Genomic DNA, 16,441 nt, shown 5'->3' on the forward strand with positions numbered 1-16,441 from the left:
AAAACAGTTCATCTGGATACTGCACTGCTTTGCTATGTGCACAACCCTGGTTGAGTCCAGTATTCACCACATTTAAGGAAACTTTGATCTGTGGTTTTCCTCTCAGCTTCTAAAAATAAAATAACTACAGGAGCTGGGCGGTGGTGCAGCAGGTGTGGAAAGTGCACGGACCGGCATAAGTATTCTGGTTCCAGCCCTCAGCTCCTACTTGCAGGGGGTTCGCTTCACAGTAGATGAAAGCAGGTCTGCAGGTGTCTATCTTTCTCTCCCCCCTGTCTTTCCCTCCTCTTTTGATTTCTCTCTGTCCTATACAACAACAGCAATAACAAAAACAGTGATGATAAGTAACAAGGGCAACAAAAAGGGAAAAAATAAAATAAAATAACTTGAGGGCTCACTTGCCAAGGGGTCTGATGTGTAGAATGAAATTAAAATGCCTTCTGACATCTCTTTTGTGAAAGAGATGATGATGATGATTATATTTTGTTGTTGTTGTTGTTGTTGGATAGAGACAGAAATTGAGAAGGATCCATGGGTAGAACACAAGCCTTATCATGTGTGAGATTCTAGGTTTGATCTATGGCACCGCATGGAGTTCCATGGACAGCACTGAGTTTAGGGGGGAACTCCATGAATACTGAGGCAATGCTTTTATATCTCTCCCTTGCTCACAATGTTCAGTGAGAACTGGGCTGGGGGATCTGCTCAGTGGAATCAAACTCAAAATGAGGAGTGAAGAACCCTCTAGCAATACCTGAGCTGTGCCATCATAGGAAGCAGATACCAGCCTTCCATCATGATGGGGGCTCCATGCCAGACTAGTAATCTTGGCTGTGTGTCCAGAGAGTGTCCGGTATGGCTCTGTGATGGTCACTGGAGATTCAGAATTGCTCTCTAAATGACACAGAGAGGATGTTACTACTCAAACTAATGATATAGAAGTGATGCTCTGATTCCCTCCTTCTTTCACTCATAAATACATTGTTCAACAAAACAAACTGTTTGGCATGTCCACACTGCCTGGCACCTGGGCTTATTGTAAAAAGTGTTCTATGGGAGTTGGGCGGTAGCTCAGTTGGGTTAAGTGCAGGCAGCACAAAGCACAAGGATCGGTGTAAGAATCCCGGTTCGAGCCCCCAGCTCCCCACTTGCAGAAGAGTTGCTTCACAGGTGGTGAAACAGGTCTGCAGGTGTCTACCTTGCTCTCCCCTCCTCTGCTTCTCTCTGTCCTATCTAAGAATGATGGCATCAATAACAGCAATAATAACTACAACAACAATAAAAAAGGCCAACAAAAGGGGAAATATATAAAAAAAGGGAGCTGGGCAGTAGTGCAGCAGGTTAAGTATACCTGGAGCAAAGCGCAAGGACCGGCATAAGGATCCTGGTTTGAGCCCCAGCTCTCCACCTGCAGGGGAGTTGCTTCACAGGTGGTGAAGCAGGTCTGCAGGTGTCTATCTTTCTCTCCCCCTGTCTTCTCCTCCTCTCTCCATTTCTTTCTATCCTATCCAGCAATGACGACATCAATAACAATAATGATAACAATAATAAAACAACAAGGGTGACAAAAGGGAATAAATATTAAAAAGAAATCTAAAAAAAGTGTTCTAAAAGTAACTAATAGGAGGTCGATAGCATAATAGTTATGCAAAAAGATTCATGCTTGAGGCTCCAAAGCCCCAGGTTCAATCCCCCACACCATCTAACCCAGAGCTGAACAGTGTTCTGGTTAAAAAAATAATAATAGTAAAAGTAACCAGTATGCCAGAATGATAAAGAATTAACTTCTCTAAGTCAACATTTTTTGTTGCATTTGCAAGGCTATTTTAAATAAGTTGAATGTTACTCTCAAATGGAAGCACAGTAACACTTTGGTATTAAAATTACCAAAGAGAAAGTAAAAGGTACAATGATGAGGAAGAAAAGTAGCTGAACACCTAAGATCACCCCTGATAGAAGGAGCAGTTAGTAAGTTACCTATGATGGCCTTGAGGTTGTGCACATAAATGACGGCATTGTTGGAACCAGAGGCCATTAGATAGCCCAGCTCCGGCTGGCTGCCATGCTCGTGGTGCCAGCTGATGGTGTTCACTAGCTTGTGATGCTGCTGGATCGTACAGATCAGTTTGAGGTTGGGAACCTGAAATATTTCTATCGATCTAGAGTAAGAAACAAACCAAGGTAACAAAGATGGATGATCCAATTATAGCTCAAATGCAAAGATGTCCTCATTACATCTGACTAGGGAGGGTTTAATGGTAAAGGATAAGCTTTCCCATCTCTGCAAAGGGCACTTTATGTAAAGAAGAGCAAAAGAGGTGGTGCAGTGGCTAAGGCACTAGACTCTGAAGCATGAGTTCAATCCCCGGCAGCACATGTACCAGAGTGATGTCTGGTTCTTTTTCTACTATCTTTCTCATTAATAAATAAATAAAATCATAAAATAATAAAGAACAAAGGGCTGTCTCTTCAAAAGTACATTCTGCTTTAAAAAAAATATCATTAATTTCCAGAGACATGTGTGTACCAGACTTTGTGTGTGTGAAATGCTATTGAGATGCTAAAGGAAAAATTCATGACCTGATGTTGAATTGAGACTCTGTCCCTATGATCAATACTGGATGGGACATAGTAAGGTCTATATAGCATTTTGTGTGAGCTTACTTAAAAAATATAGAGGGCTGGGGGTACAGACTGACATGATGTCTGACAATGTCCACATTCAGCGGAGAAGCAATTACAGAAGCTAGTCCACCTTCAAAGATCCATAAAGATCTTTTGGTTGGTCCAAATTCCCAGAGGGATAAACAATAGGTAACCTTCCAATGGAAGGATGGGATATGGAATTCTGGTCGTGGGAACTGTATGGAGTTGTAGCCTTCTTATCCTAAAATCTTGTCAATCATTACTAAATTACTAATTTAAAAAATCTGAAAAAAATATAGAGGGAGATTTGTGCTCCTCAACGCAGGACACACACATGCATACACACACATACACACACACACACACACACACACACACACACACACACACACACACACACACACACAGACATATGCTGTATCTATCTGGACTGGGGAGACATAGTTATTACACAAAAAGATGTTTATGCCTGAGGCATCCAAGGTCCCAGGTTCAACCCCGAAGACCATCATAAACCAGAGCTGAGCACTACTCTGATAAAACAAACAAATCCAAACGTATTTATTTATCAGAAAAAGCATGAGGAGAGAGAACCAGAACATCACTTTAGAACATGTGATGCCAGGCATTGAGCCTGGGACCTCATGCTTGAGAGTCTAATACTTTATGCACCGTGCCATCTCCCAGACTTCAAGAAACGATTCATGTAGTGTAAAATACGAAGCAAGGAAATCCTCAGTTCTCAAAGACAAAGCTCTTGGAACATCCTAAGAGATCAAGTATAACACTGGGCTTCCCCCAGATATTACAGATGGCATTAGTCAGTTTGTGATCAAGTATATGTGTGGTTACCTTTTTTTTTTTTTCCATCTCCAAAGAAACAAAACACATACCCATCTTCATTTCCAAGAGCCATGATTTTGCCATCTGCTTTCCAGCTGATCTCTGTGTGCACAGGCAATTTATACTGGAAGCAACACAAGCCAATCTTTATTAAAAATACTGTTCGTTCCATCTATCTTATAAATCAATGGTGACAGCATGATAAAAAAGGCAACCCTAATATTTACAAACATCTTTATTATAATTATAGAATAACTATCCTTATAATAACCTAGATACTAAGACAAAGAACAAGGGTTCACATGATAACTTTCCAATTAGTATAAGTACTAAATATTTAGTGTCCAATATTATGGAAGGAACCTCATCCAAATGATTTTTATTCTACAATAAAGAATGAAATGGGCTGGGTGAAAGTATACTGACCTACAACAGATTTTCATGTCTAAGGCTTAATCCCCAACATAGGTTAGAGCTAAGCAGTGCTCTGGGCAGAAGAATGTCATCTAGTATTGACAACACAGGTGTCAATGTGTTCTCTCTTTAACGTGAGCTATCCTACTCTTACTATTTTCTTCCTATTTACCCTTTCACCTCCAAAATTGCTATCCTCCTAACTTTGTTGATTCTCCCTAAGGCTGCCATGGACTGTTTGTCTCTTCATAATTCCTCATACATGCCTGTACCTTCTGCTACCACATGTAAAAGGATGCTGCAGATTTATCTCCATCTTTCTTTTCTCAACATCAATACAATTTTTATTAAGAAAATGTTGATTTCCAGGATTGTTATCACAGGAGTACAGTTCCTCATCTCCCCAACACAAGTTTCAGTACATCTCACCCTCCACCCTGCTTGAGCCTTCTATTCAAACTATGATCATTATATTAATCTGCTACAAATTCCAAGCTCATTTCTGTCTTGTTACTCCTAAATTCACACATTAAAAATAATCAAGGAATGCAGTCAAATAAAATACAATTGATGAAGAAAAAATAAGCTTATTACTAGTTACAAAAAAAATGAACTGTCTTAGAAAATCACTCATTTGAGGGCTGGGAAGATAATATATATATATTTTTTGTTTGTTTTTCTTTCCTCCTCCAGGGTTATTGCTGGGCTCGGTGCCTGCACCATGAATCCACCGCTCCTGGAGGCCATTTTTCCTCCCCTTTTTGTTGCCCTTGTTGTAGCTTCGTTGTGGTTATTATTATTGCCCTTGTTGACACAATTCGTTGTTGGATAGGACAGAGAGAAATGGAGAGAGGAGGGGAAGACAGAGAAGGGGAGAGAAAGATAGACACCTGCAGACCTGCTTCACCGCCTGTGAAGCGACTTCCCTGCAGGTGGGGAGCTGGGGGCTCGAACCACGATCCTTACGCAGGTCCCTGCGCTTTGCGCCACATGCGCTTAACCTACTGCGCCACCGCCCGACCCCTGGCTGGGAAGATAATATATTGTTGTTTTCGACGGGCTGGCTTCACGGGCGGGTAACAGGCGACCCGGGACTCATGGTTGGGTTGTACGCAGTATCTCTTTATTCATGCAGGACACAGCGCAATCTATACCAAGCTAAGCTAAACTAAAAACTACAATCTTGTCCTTATAAATATACTAGCCCAGTAGGGTGGGAACAGGATGCGACGCAGAGAGGGTGGAGAGAAAAGTGACTGGTGAAAATCAGAGTATGACAAGGAGAGGGGGCGGAGCAGGCAAGAATTCTACCACTAAACCACCAATGCCCTGGAGGGAGTGTGGTGCTTTATGTAAATGTAAAAGTGATTTATGTAAATAGACCGCAGCAGTGGTTATGTAAATAGAATACAGTAGTTATGTAAATAGAATACACTGTTAAGGAGGGGGTATTAAACTAATGAAACAGAAGGGGTTTTTAGAAGCATACCAACAATATATTGCTTCAGTGGAAAACAAATTTGATTTAGTGTATGGACCTGGCAATGGATAAGATAATTAATTTGATTTTTTCTTTTAATTGCCACCAGGATTATTGCTGGAGCCTGGTGCCAGCACTAGGAATCCAACCACTACAGGCGGTCATCTTTCCCCCCTTCTCTCCCTTATTTTATTTTATAGGACAGAAAGAATTGAGAGGGGAGGAGATATAGAAAGGGAGAAAGACAACTGTCAAACTGTTTCACCTCTTGTGAAGCTTCCCCTGCAGGTAGGGTGAGGGGGTCAAACTTGGGTCCTTGTGCATGGTAATATGTGTGCTTAACCTGGGGCACCATTGCCTGGCCCCATAAGAGAATCACCTGTGTAAGTCTATTTCACTAAAATAAAATGAGAACTTCATTTTGAGCAAAATTCCTGATAGTGGCAGTTGGATAAAGTTGTTTTTAATAAGACTTTAACTCTGGAAGAGGAGGCTGATTTAAAGGAGGCTTTAAATCTTAAGACGTAATTTAAAAAAAAAAATCAGAGGACTGCTTAGCTATAGCTAAGGTGGTGCTAGGGATTGAACCTGGGGCCTTTGGTGTCCCAGGCAAGAAATTTTATTTGTATAACCATTGTGCTATCTCCCGAGCCCTATCTAAAAATTTTTAGTAAATCACCAGTGCAATTGAGACAAGCCTTTTTTTTTTTAATTCCTTGCTTTAATTCAGGATAAAGACCTTAATATATATTTTTATATTTACTTATTTATTTATTCATTCCCTTTTGTTGCCCTTGTTTTTTATTATTGTAGTTATTATTGTTGCGTTTAGTGATGTTGTTAATATAGGAGAGAAATGGAAAGAGGAGGGTGAAGACAGAGAGGGGGTGAGAACAATAAGACATCTGCAGACCTGCTTCACTGCCTGTGAAGCGACTTCCCTGGAGGTGGGGAGCCAGGGGCTCAAACTGGGATCCTTATGCCAGTCCTTGCACTTTGCGCCACCTGCACTTAACCCGCTGTGCTACCACCCGACTCCCCTAAGATATATGCTTTAACTCATGAATTCACTGATTCTTCAGAATATCTGAGGTCTGACTGAGTATAGTAATAGCATTTATTAAACAAGATGGGAAACCAAGATGTAGAGATCCAGAGACAGGCCAGAAAGACTCACTTTGATTGAATTGGTATCTCTGATGAGTTTGTTGATATCCAAGGCCTCTCCACTCAGCTTCCAGGGGTTATGCTGTAAGACGATCCCTTCTCCTCCACAGCTATATAGGGTGAGTGAAGGTCTGTCTCCTTCCCCTCCTACACGAGATATGAAAATTTACCAGCCGAACTGTTTCTTGCTATGCTATTGACCATGCCACACAGAGGCTTTTTTTTTTTTTTTTTTTTGGGGGGGGAAGAGTCATCAGGCTTTACACTTGAGTGATTCCACTACTCCTGCTGGACTTACAAATTTATTTGATGGAACAGAAAGAATTTAAGAGATGAAAAGGGAGAGAGACATCAGCAACACTGCCTCACAGCTAGTGAAGCTTCCCTTGGTGGGGGACTAGGGGCCTGAACCCAGGTCCCCATGATTTTTTTTTTTTTGTCAAATTTTATTTATTCCCTTTTGTTGCCCTTGATTTTTATTGTTGATGTTTTTGATGTCGTTGTTGGATAGGACAGAGAGAAATTGAGAAAGGAATTTGAGAAAGGAAGGGCAGATAGAGGGGGAAAGACAGACACCTGCAGACCTGCTTCACCGCCTGTGAAGTGACCCCCCTACAGGTGGGGAGCCAGGGGCTCGAACTGGGAATCTTACTCTGGCCCTTGTGCTTCGCGCCATGTGTGCTTAACCCACTGCGCTACCGCCCACCCACCCCCCCTTTTTTTAATAAGAGCACATGTTTAGCTCCGGTTTATGGTGGTGCTTGAGATAAAATTGGGACATCAGAGCCTCAGGCATGAAAGTTACTTTGCGTAACTATTATGGTCTCACCCCAGGGCTCATGAATATGTACAAAGCAACAAATCTGCTTTAAGCATCCTCTGCCATTCAAAATAACTGTCAAAGGTGGGATCAGAAAACACATCTCAGAAAGTTCTGAGAATTTACTATTCTTTTAGAAATGAATACTTTGGGCATTTATTTAGATATATAGAGCTCTATATTAAAAACAAACTAACAACAACAACCAAAAAACAGCCTCTAGAGTTGAAATGTTTCAGTTCATCATCAAGGCTGATTCTGAGTGAATGATTTGAGCCCCCCCCCCCCACAACCCTCAAGACTGCCCTCAGGGACTCCTGCACAAACATTCACCAAACATTCTTTAGCTTAAATATGCTAGGATTAAGCAGAAAGGAAGAGAACACTTTCACATTCATTAGAGAATGGTTGAGACACTTACCAAGTGACATGGGAGGTAGTGGGGGCCCCCAGGCTAATGTGTACACAGTCTTCTTATGATATGTGCTAGAGATCTGTGGAGGTCTAGAAGGATGAGATGTGGTTACAAATAGGAACACTTCTGCTGTGCCTTTTAAATTAAGATATCCTATTATAAACTTCATTGCAGATAGAAGACAATTTAAGAGTGCCTTCTGTAAGTATACCATGTAATAAAATTTACCAACAACCTATATTTTTGCCCTGATGTGCACAGTGTAATATATTCTACACATTCTTCATATTGAAAAAGTAGTGTTATAGACAGATCTAGAACAAAAAATTACTGACGTGTAATGCAGTGTTTGAATGCCAACTGAAAACTAAAAAAAAAAAAAAAAAAGAGAGGTCAGATGGCAGCACACCAGGTTAAGCATACGGAGTTCTAAGTTCAACAATCCTGGTTCGAGCCCCCAGCTCCACACCTACAGGGGGGTCGCTTCTTTCTCTCCTCCTCTATCTTCCCCATCTTTCTCAATTTCTCGCTGTCCTACCCAGCAACCAAAACCCCAACAATAACAGCAATGGAAAGAAAAAAATGACCTCCAGGAGCAATGGATTCGTAGTGCAGGCAACCAGCCCCAGCAATAACCCTGGAGGGGGAAGAAAAAAGGAGCCAGATAAAACCTTTTTGGCTTAAATGAGGAAAGATGTATATTGTTGGACAAATAGTGTTTATTTTTTTAAAAATGCATACAGATAAAACAAGTATGACAGGGGACTGGGTGGTGGAGCATCTGGTTGAGCACACATTACAGTGTGCTACAAGCAATGGAGTAGGTTTGCAGGTATCTCCTTTTCTCTCTATCTCCTACTAACCCTCAATATCTCTGTCTTCTGTTGGGCAGCCTACCTGCTCTGCTCCATTGCTGATACTATGGTCTATTTAGATAATCATTGTTTTGCCTGAGACCCGCCCTGCCTTGCAGGGTATTGGTTAATCCCACTGGTTAGAATCTTCACAACAGCTGCTATGGAAGCTTTCTACCTTTGCGCTCTTTTCTCTTCTCCACCCCCTCTCCGAGCCATTTCCTTTTCCTACTTGCCACTTCTGGTTAAAGATATATATAAAGGTGTTGTCTCTGATCAATAATGGCATTGCATTACGTTCCTGCTCCGCCATGAGTTCCTTGTCTCTAACCAAAATAAATAAATAAATGGGAAAAAAAAAAGCCAAAAAAATAGTATGACAAAATGTTAACAACTGATAAATCTAGTAAAAGGCATACAGACTTTCTTGCAACAGACTTTAAATTTTCATATACATTTTTTTTTAAATCTATTGAGAAAGATAGGAGGAGAGAGAAAGAACCAGACATCACTCTGGCACATGTGCTGCCGGGGATCAAACTCAGGACCTCCTGCTTGAGAGTCCAAAGCTTTATCACTGTGCCACCACCCGAACCACCAGAGTACCGATCAGCTCTGGTTTATGGTGGTATGGGGGATTGAACCTGGGACTTCAGAGCCACAGGTATGATAGTCTCTTTCTTTTTTTCCCCTTTTCTTCTTCTTCTTTTTGAAGATTTTATTTATTAGAAAGATAGAAGGAGAGAGAGAAATAACCAGACATTACTCATACATGTGCTGCTGGCGATTGAACTCAGGACCTCATGCTTGAGAGTCCAATGCTTTATCTACTGCGCCACCTCCTGGACCACAATAATCTCTTTCCATAACAATTATGCTATCTAGCATAAAATTATTAGTAAAAATAATAATAACTTGAGGGAAAATGAATGCAAATGGCTTATTTTAGTGGTTCTCAAAGGTGAGACTGACAGAACCACTACCATCTATAAAGTTTTTAAAAAAATTCTTTATTAGACAACCAGAAATGAAGAGGAAAGGGGAGACAGAGAGGGAGAGAAACATAGTCACACTTGCAGCCTTGCTTCAACCACTTGCAAAGCTTTCCCCCTGCAGGTGGGGGGAGCAGAGGCTTGAAACTGAACCCTTGCACAAAGTTAACATGTGTGCTCAGTTAGGTAAGCCACTGCTCAGCCCCCTAAAATATTTTTTAGTTGAGGGGATTAATGGCTTACAGTAAATACAGTTATTGGTACATGTGTAAATTTCCTCAGCTTTCTGCAAAACTCACTCCCAGCCTAGGTCCTCCATCATCATTGTGCACCAGGACTTGAAGTCCCTCCCTACCCCCCAAGCCCTTTACTTTGATGTAATATATTTTAAAAAAAAAATTAAATTACAATTTCAACTACTAGGCTTCAGTCCTAGTGACAGACTCTTAAAAATACTTGGTGGGGGAGTCAAGTGGTAGCACAGTGGGTTAAACGCAGGTGGCGCAAAGCACAAGGAACAGCGTAAGGATCCCAGTTCGAGCCCTGGCTCCCTAACTGCAGGGAAGTTGCTTCAAAATTGGTGAAGCAGGTCTGCAGGTGTCTATCTTTCTCTCCCTCCTCTGTCTTCCCCATCTCTCTCCATTTCTCTCTGTCCTATCCAACAACAACGACATCAATAATAACTACAACAATAAAATAAGGGCAACAAAAGGGAATATTAAAAAAAAATACATGGTGGTGGATAGTAGAGAGCATAATGGTTATGCAAACAGACTCTCATGCCTGATGCTCCAAAGTCCCAGGTTCAATCCCCTGCACCAGCATAAGCCAGAGCTGAGCAGTGCTCTGGTAAAAAAATAAAAACAAAAACAAAAAAATACATGGTGGTATAGATAGTATAATGGTTATACAAAGAGACTCTCATGCCTGAGATTCCAAAGTCCCAGGTTAAATCCCCAACACCACCAAAAGCCAGAGCTGAGTAGTACTCTGGTAAAAAAACAAAAACAAACAAACAAAAGTCAAAAATACTTCCTGGATAATCCTATGTATACCCAGCTTTATGAACGCAAAACAACTTTATCACTAACATTCTGGTCAATAGGCTAATAAACAAGAGTCATGTTTCTTACTTGTTGGAGTACGTGTCATACAGTCCTACTTTTCCATCATCAGTTCCAAAGGCTAAGCAACCTTCCTTGGTTGGGTGCCAGCATAGCTATAAACAAACGAGAGAAAAGGGCACACTGTTAAGGGAATATATAATTATGGTAATCTACTATGTTCAAATGGAGCTTTTGCTCTTGGCTGCCTTTTAATTTTAAAACTAACAAATTCTCATTTAAAAGACAGTAAGAAGGGAGTCAGGCTGTAGCGCAGCGGGTTAAGCGCAGGTGGCGCAAAGCACAAGGACCGGCATAAAGATCCCGGTTTGAGCCCCGGCTCCCCACCTGCAGGGGAGTTGCTTCACAGGCGGTGAAGCAGGTCTGCAGGTGTCTATCTTTCTCTCCTCCTCTCTGTCTTCCCCTCCTCTCTCCATTTCTCTCTGTCCTATCCAACAACGACAACAACAACAATAACTACAACAATAAAAAAACAACAAGGGCAACAAAAGGGAATAAATAAAATAAAAAAAATAAAAATAAAGCAAAATCTTATCAAAAAAAAAAAAAAGACAATAAGAGGGTGGTGGGAGACAGCATAATGCTTATGTAAACAGACTTTCATGCCTGAGGCTTCAGAGTCCCTGGATCAGTCCCCCACATCACCATAAGCCAGAGCTCAGCAGTGCTCTGATTAAAAAAGAGGGCATCAGGCAGTAATGCAGCGGGTTAAGTACAGGTGTCGCAAAGCAAAAGGAACAGTGTAAGGATTCCGGTTCAAGCCCCCAAGTCCCCACCTGCAGGGGAGTCACTTCACAGGCAGTGAAGCAGGTCTGCAGGTGTCTGTCTTTATCTCTCTCGCTTTGTCTTCCCCTTCTCTCTCCATGTCTCTGTCCTATTCAACGATGACAGCATCAATAATAGCTACAACAAAACAACAAGAGGAATAAATAAATGTTAAAAAAAAAGAATAGAAAAAGTAGGAATAGAAAGAATAGAATGGGAGGTGGTAGTAGTAGAGGAAGAGTTAGACTCTCAAGTATGTGAACTTCCTGGTATTACGTACACCAGAATGATGTTTCCTCCTCCTCCTTTTTTTTTTTTAATATTTATAAATTCCCTTTTGTTGCCCTTGTTTTAATGTTGTAGTTATTGATATCACTGTTGTTGGATAGGACTGAGAGAAATGGAGAGAGGAGGGGAAGACAGAGAGGGGGAGAGAAAGATACCTGCAGACCTGCTTCACCGCCTGTGAAATGACTCCCCTGCAGGTAGGGAGCCAGGGGCTCGAACCAGGGACCTTATGCTGGTCCTTGCACTTTGCACCACCTGTGCTCTCCTTTCTTTCATAACTGAATCTTACACAGACACATACTAAACTCACTGCTTGACCATCTAAAAAAACCCTGTTCCCAATTTTATTTTTCCAAACATGTTTTGTGAACAAATTTCAATATGTACAATTAAAAAAATATATATTTGAACAATTAAATGATGTGCACAATATACCACATACCATTTGAGTGGGAATATAGGATTCTAAAACAACTCAGAATGCACATTCTGGTTAGTTCTAATTTCTTTTAGCAAACCCAGTGACTAGTCCAATTACTGTATAGCCTTTTTTTTTTTTTATTGAGGGATTTTATTTATTTGTTCTTTAGCCACTGTGCTACCTCCTGGGCCACATTTTATATTCTCTCTAAAGAAAATAAAATTTTTTTTCTTCTAATTTTACGAGAGAGAGAGAGAGAGACCCCAGAGCACTGCTCTGATGTGTTGGTGTATATATTGGTGCTGGAGGTTGAACATGGGGCCTTGGAGCCTCAGGTCTATAACCATTATCTCCCCAGGCCACTATTTTATATTCTAAGCCTATAAATAATGGGGTTGACTAAAGGGACCTACTGTAATCCTAATTTTAAAGCACTGCCATGGACAAACCTTTGTTTCCTAACAACTCACTTAAATGAACAAGAATTCTCGGGGGTGGGTGGTCATGTACCAGGTTAAGCACACATAGTAGTACAAAGTGCAAGGATCCTGGTTTGAGCCCCTGGGTCACAAGTGGTGAAGCAAGTCTGCAGGTATCTTTCTATCTTCCCCTTCCCTCTCAATTTCAGTCCTATTTAAAAAAAAAAGAGAGAGAGAGAGAGAAAAATGGCTGCAGGAGCAGTGGATTCATAGTGTAGGCACCAAACTCCAACAATAACCCTGGAGAAAAAAACACACCAAAAAACCCCCCATGTATTCTCTGAAAGAGAAATAGTACTTCAGCATTGGATTCTCAAGCATGAAGTCCTGAGTTCAGTCCCCCAGCAACACATGTATCAGAGTGATGTCTGGTTCTTTCTTTCTCCTTTTATCTTTCTCATTAATAAATAAGTAAAAATCTTAAAACAAAAAACACTCCAAAGTAAATTCAAATAAAGCATCCTTACCGCTGTCACCTTGGATTTGACACCCTGCCAGAAACTCTTCACGTCATAGTTGTTCTTAATTGAGAGTGTATTCCACACACGGATCATGCCGTCCCCAACACCGATGGCCAAGCAACCTGTGTCCACAGGAGAAAAAGCCAGGCTGTAGGCAAACCCGCCTAGGGAAGGCAGTGTCCAGCAGCAGTCCAGTGTGGCCAAGTCCCAGCATTTTACCTGGAAAGATGGAGGGTTAGGGCCTGACTGTCAACAGGCAAATCAATCAAGATGTCAAGTAAGACAGGCTCAATCTTGTTGACTTGCTCCCATGATCAGGGGAAATCAGGATAACTGGCATAAATTGGAATTGGAAAAAGCATCTCCTGAAAAACAAGCCATAAACTGTAGTGATCATAGCGATCTCAGAAGTACTGTATTCCCAGAGATGCCAAGTGAATTCTAGGTTAAGACACACCCAGGTTTCCCACTTCCCAGGGGCTAGTTACAGCTTTCCAAATTTCTTCCTTTTAAGATTCATTTTAACTTTATTTAATTCAGTAGGACAGAGAAATTGAGAGGGAAGTGGGAATAGAGAGGGAAACAGAGGCAGAAAGACATCCGCAGCACTGTTTCACTGCTTGTGAAGCTTCCTTGCTGCACAAGCTTGAAACTGAGCCCTTGTGCACTTAACCAGGTGTGCCACTGCCTGGCTTCTAGTTTTGCAAATTTCTTTTGTAAATAAGAATGATGACTGCCTCAGGCTGGGGAGACAGCATACTGGTTATGCAAAATACTTTCATGCTGGTGGCTCCAAGGTTCCAGGTTCAATTCCCAGTGGCACCATATGACAGAGCTGAAAAAAGGAATGAGGTTGTCCCCAAAAAAAGGAGGGAAAAAAAAAATCAAGGTTGCTATCTCAAAAGCACAATGTTGCTCACTCAAAAATAAAACAAAACAAAATGTCACCCAGGGGAAGAAGGGTGCTAACTCTCAAACTCATTTATTTGACAGAGGAGACTGAGAGAAAACAAAGTATCATATAAGCCTACCTTCACTATAATCAGTAAACTCACAAAGGAGCGCATTGCTCAGCTCTAGTATAGAGTGGTGCCAGGGATTAAACCTGGGACATCAGTACTTCTGGCATGAAAGTCTTTTGCATAAACCACTATGCTGTCACCTAAGTTCAAAGACTATTTTATTTTTTACCAGAGCACTGGTGGTGTAGGGAACTGAACCTGGGAGCTGGGAGCCTCAGGCATGAGAGTCTTGTTTGGTTAACCCTGCACCAAGCTTAATGTCTCTTAAAAAAAAAAACCAAGGTCAGATGATTCTATCTTAAATACATACAGGATATAATGATTTGTAGTCCGGGAGGCGGCACAGTGGATAAAGCATCAGACTCTCAAGCATGAGGTCTTGAGTTCAATCCCCAGCAGCACATGTACTACACATGTAGAGTGATGTTTGGCTCTTTCTCTCTCCTATGTTTCTCATTAATAAATAAAATCTTAAAAAAAAAAAGGATATAATGATTTATTATATTTAATTCTTGAAGTAGAGGAGAGACTGGTGAGAGAAAAGTGCCAGTGCATTACTCTGGCAATATGCAGAGCCTGGAATCACTTGGGGATTTAGGCCTGCAAGTCCAAAGCTCTACTACTGCTCTACCTCCAGGGCTGCTATATACACACACACACACACACACACACACACACACACACACACACACACACACAAATTTTTATCATCTTTATTTATGGCATAGAGGCAGCCAGAAATTGAGAGGGGAGGGGGAGATAGAGAGAGACAGAGAGACACCCGAAGCCCTACTTTACCACTTGTAAAGCTTTCCCCTTGCAGGTGGGGAACAGGGGCTTGAGCCCAGGTCCTTGTGCATTGTCACATGTGTACTCAACTAGGCGAACCACTGCCTGGCCCAGATATATATATATATTCTTAAAAAAAATTAGTGATTTACAAAATTATAAAGTAACAGGGTATAATTCCACATCAGAATCCCTCTGCTCCCAACAGAAACTGCAATAGTTCTCCCAAGGTCACAGATAATGGGCTGACTTTGTATCTGTGGTGTGTGCGCACACGTGTGTGTCTTCATCCATCCATCTTTCTTTCTTTACATATTTTTCCTCCTATGGTCTTGCCTTCACTTCCTGAGTCACACTGATACCTATTACTACTTCCAAGTGTTTTTCCTTTTTCCTCTTCTCTCTCAGATATGTGAAACAGTGCCTGACTGCCTTTGGTGTTTTCCAGAATCACCTCTTCAGTGATGGTATAGAAACAAACATTGCTGATAACAAACGTTTCAGGTACTGGTGGAACTAGGGTCCAGAAGGTGGGAGTTCTGGCTTCTGTAACTGCTTCTCTGATGGACATGGTAGGTCTATCCACTTCCCCACCAGATAGGGTATTTTAAAGCATAGCGTGATGATCACAAACATTGTTCTCTGTCCTACCTGCTTTAACAAAATGGCATCTAGTGCTACTTAGAGGCAGTAACTCAAAAAAATCAGAAACCAGAGTTGGGGAGTGTGAGCCGATTGATTTGGGGGGCTAGCATAGGAGGTGACTCTAACCCACCCAAGTCACAAAGCCTACTTTAGGCAGGCCTAACTTACGTCTCTGTCCATTGATGTGGAGAGCAGCAGCTGTCTATCATCCTCAGTTAGTAAAGGACATAGATTGAACACAATCCTTGAGTGATTCTGCCCCTCCAGGGAAGCACTGAAGAGTGTGTATCTCCGCCTCCAGGACTGAGTGAGATCCCACAGCAGCAGCTCACCACTATGAAGGACAGGCAAGCAGTTAGCACACAAAAGCAATAGAATCCCTGGCTATAGGAAGGAGAAACCAGTGGCTCAGAAGTCAGAGGTGGGAAGAGGTCTTTAATCACATACTCTATTCTCTGTACCATGTGAATGCAATGGACTACCTTTTCAACAGCTTTACAGATAAAATGCTATCATACTCTGTATAGTCTCAAAGGCTTAAAGAAATAATTCCTGGGAGTCGGGCTGTAGTGCAGCAGGTTAAGCGCAGGTGGCGCAAAGCACAAGGACCGGCATAAGGATCCCGGTTCGAACCCCGGCTCCCCACTTGCAGGGGAGTCGCTTCACAGGCGGTGAAGCAGGTCTGCAGGTGTCTATCTTTCTCTCCTCCTCTCTGGCTTCCCCTCCTCTCTCCATTTCTCTCTGTCCTATCCAACAACGACAACAACAATAATAGCTACAACAATAAAACAACAAGGGCAACAAAAGGGAATAAAT

At 41.7% G+C, this 16,441-nt stretch overlaps 1 protein-coding gene across 2 annotated transcripts in view; it reads right to left on the minus strand.

Moving 5' to 3' along the window:
• Positions 1 to 16,441, minus strand: part of GEMIN5 (gem nuclear organelle associated protein 5) — a 47,633-nt gene that overhangs the window by 20,349 nt on the left and 10,843 nt on the right. For both annotated transcript variants that reach the window (XM_060198037.1, XM_007534384.3), the window contains exons 7-14: positions 15,794 to 15,959; positions 13,176 to 13,388; positions 10,765 to 10,850; positions 7,792 to 7,874; positions 6,561 to 6,697; positions 3,540 to 3,613; positions 1,978 to 2,159; positions 755 to 894 (exon numbers count right to left, since the gene is read on the minus strand). In XM_060198037.1, the coding sequence (XP_060054020.1) occupies positions 755 to 894; positions 1,978 to 2,159; positions 3,540 to 3,613; positions 6,561 to 6,697; positions 7,792 to 7,874; positions 10,765 to 10,850; positions 13,176 to 13,388; positions 15,794 to 15,959 (1,081 nt within the window). The remainder of the gene's footprint in view (positions 1 to 754; positions 895 to 1,977; positions 2,160 to 3,539; positions 3,614 to 6,560; positions 6,698 to 7,791; positions 7,875 to 10,764; positions 10,851 to 13,175; positions 13,389 to 15,793; positions 15,960 to 16,441) is intronic.

This window comes from Erinaceus europaeus, chromosome 9 (genome assembly GCF_950295315.1).
Source record: "Erinaceus europaeus chromosome 9, mEriEur2.1, whole genome shotgun sequence".
In the NCBI taxonomy this organism is placed as follows: domain Eukaryota; kingdom Metazoa; phylum Chordata; class Mammalia; order Eulipotyphla; family Erinaceidae; genus Erinaceus; species Erinaceus europaeus.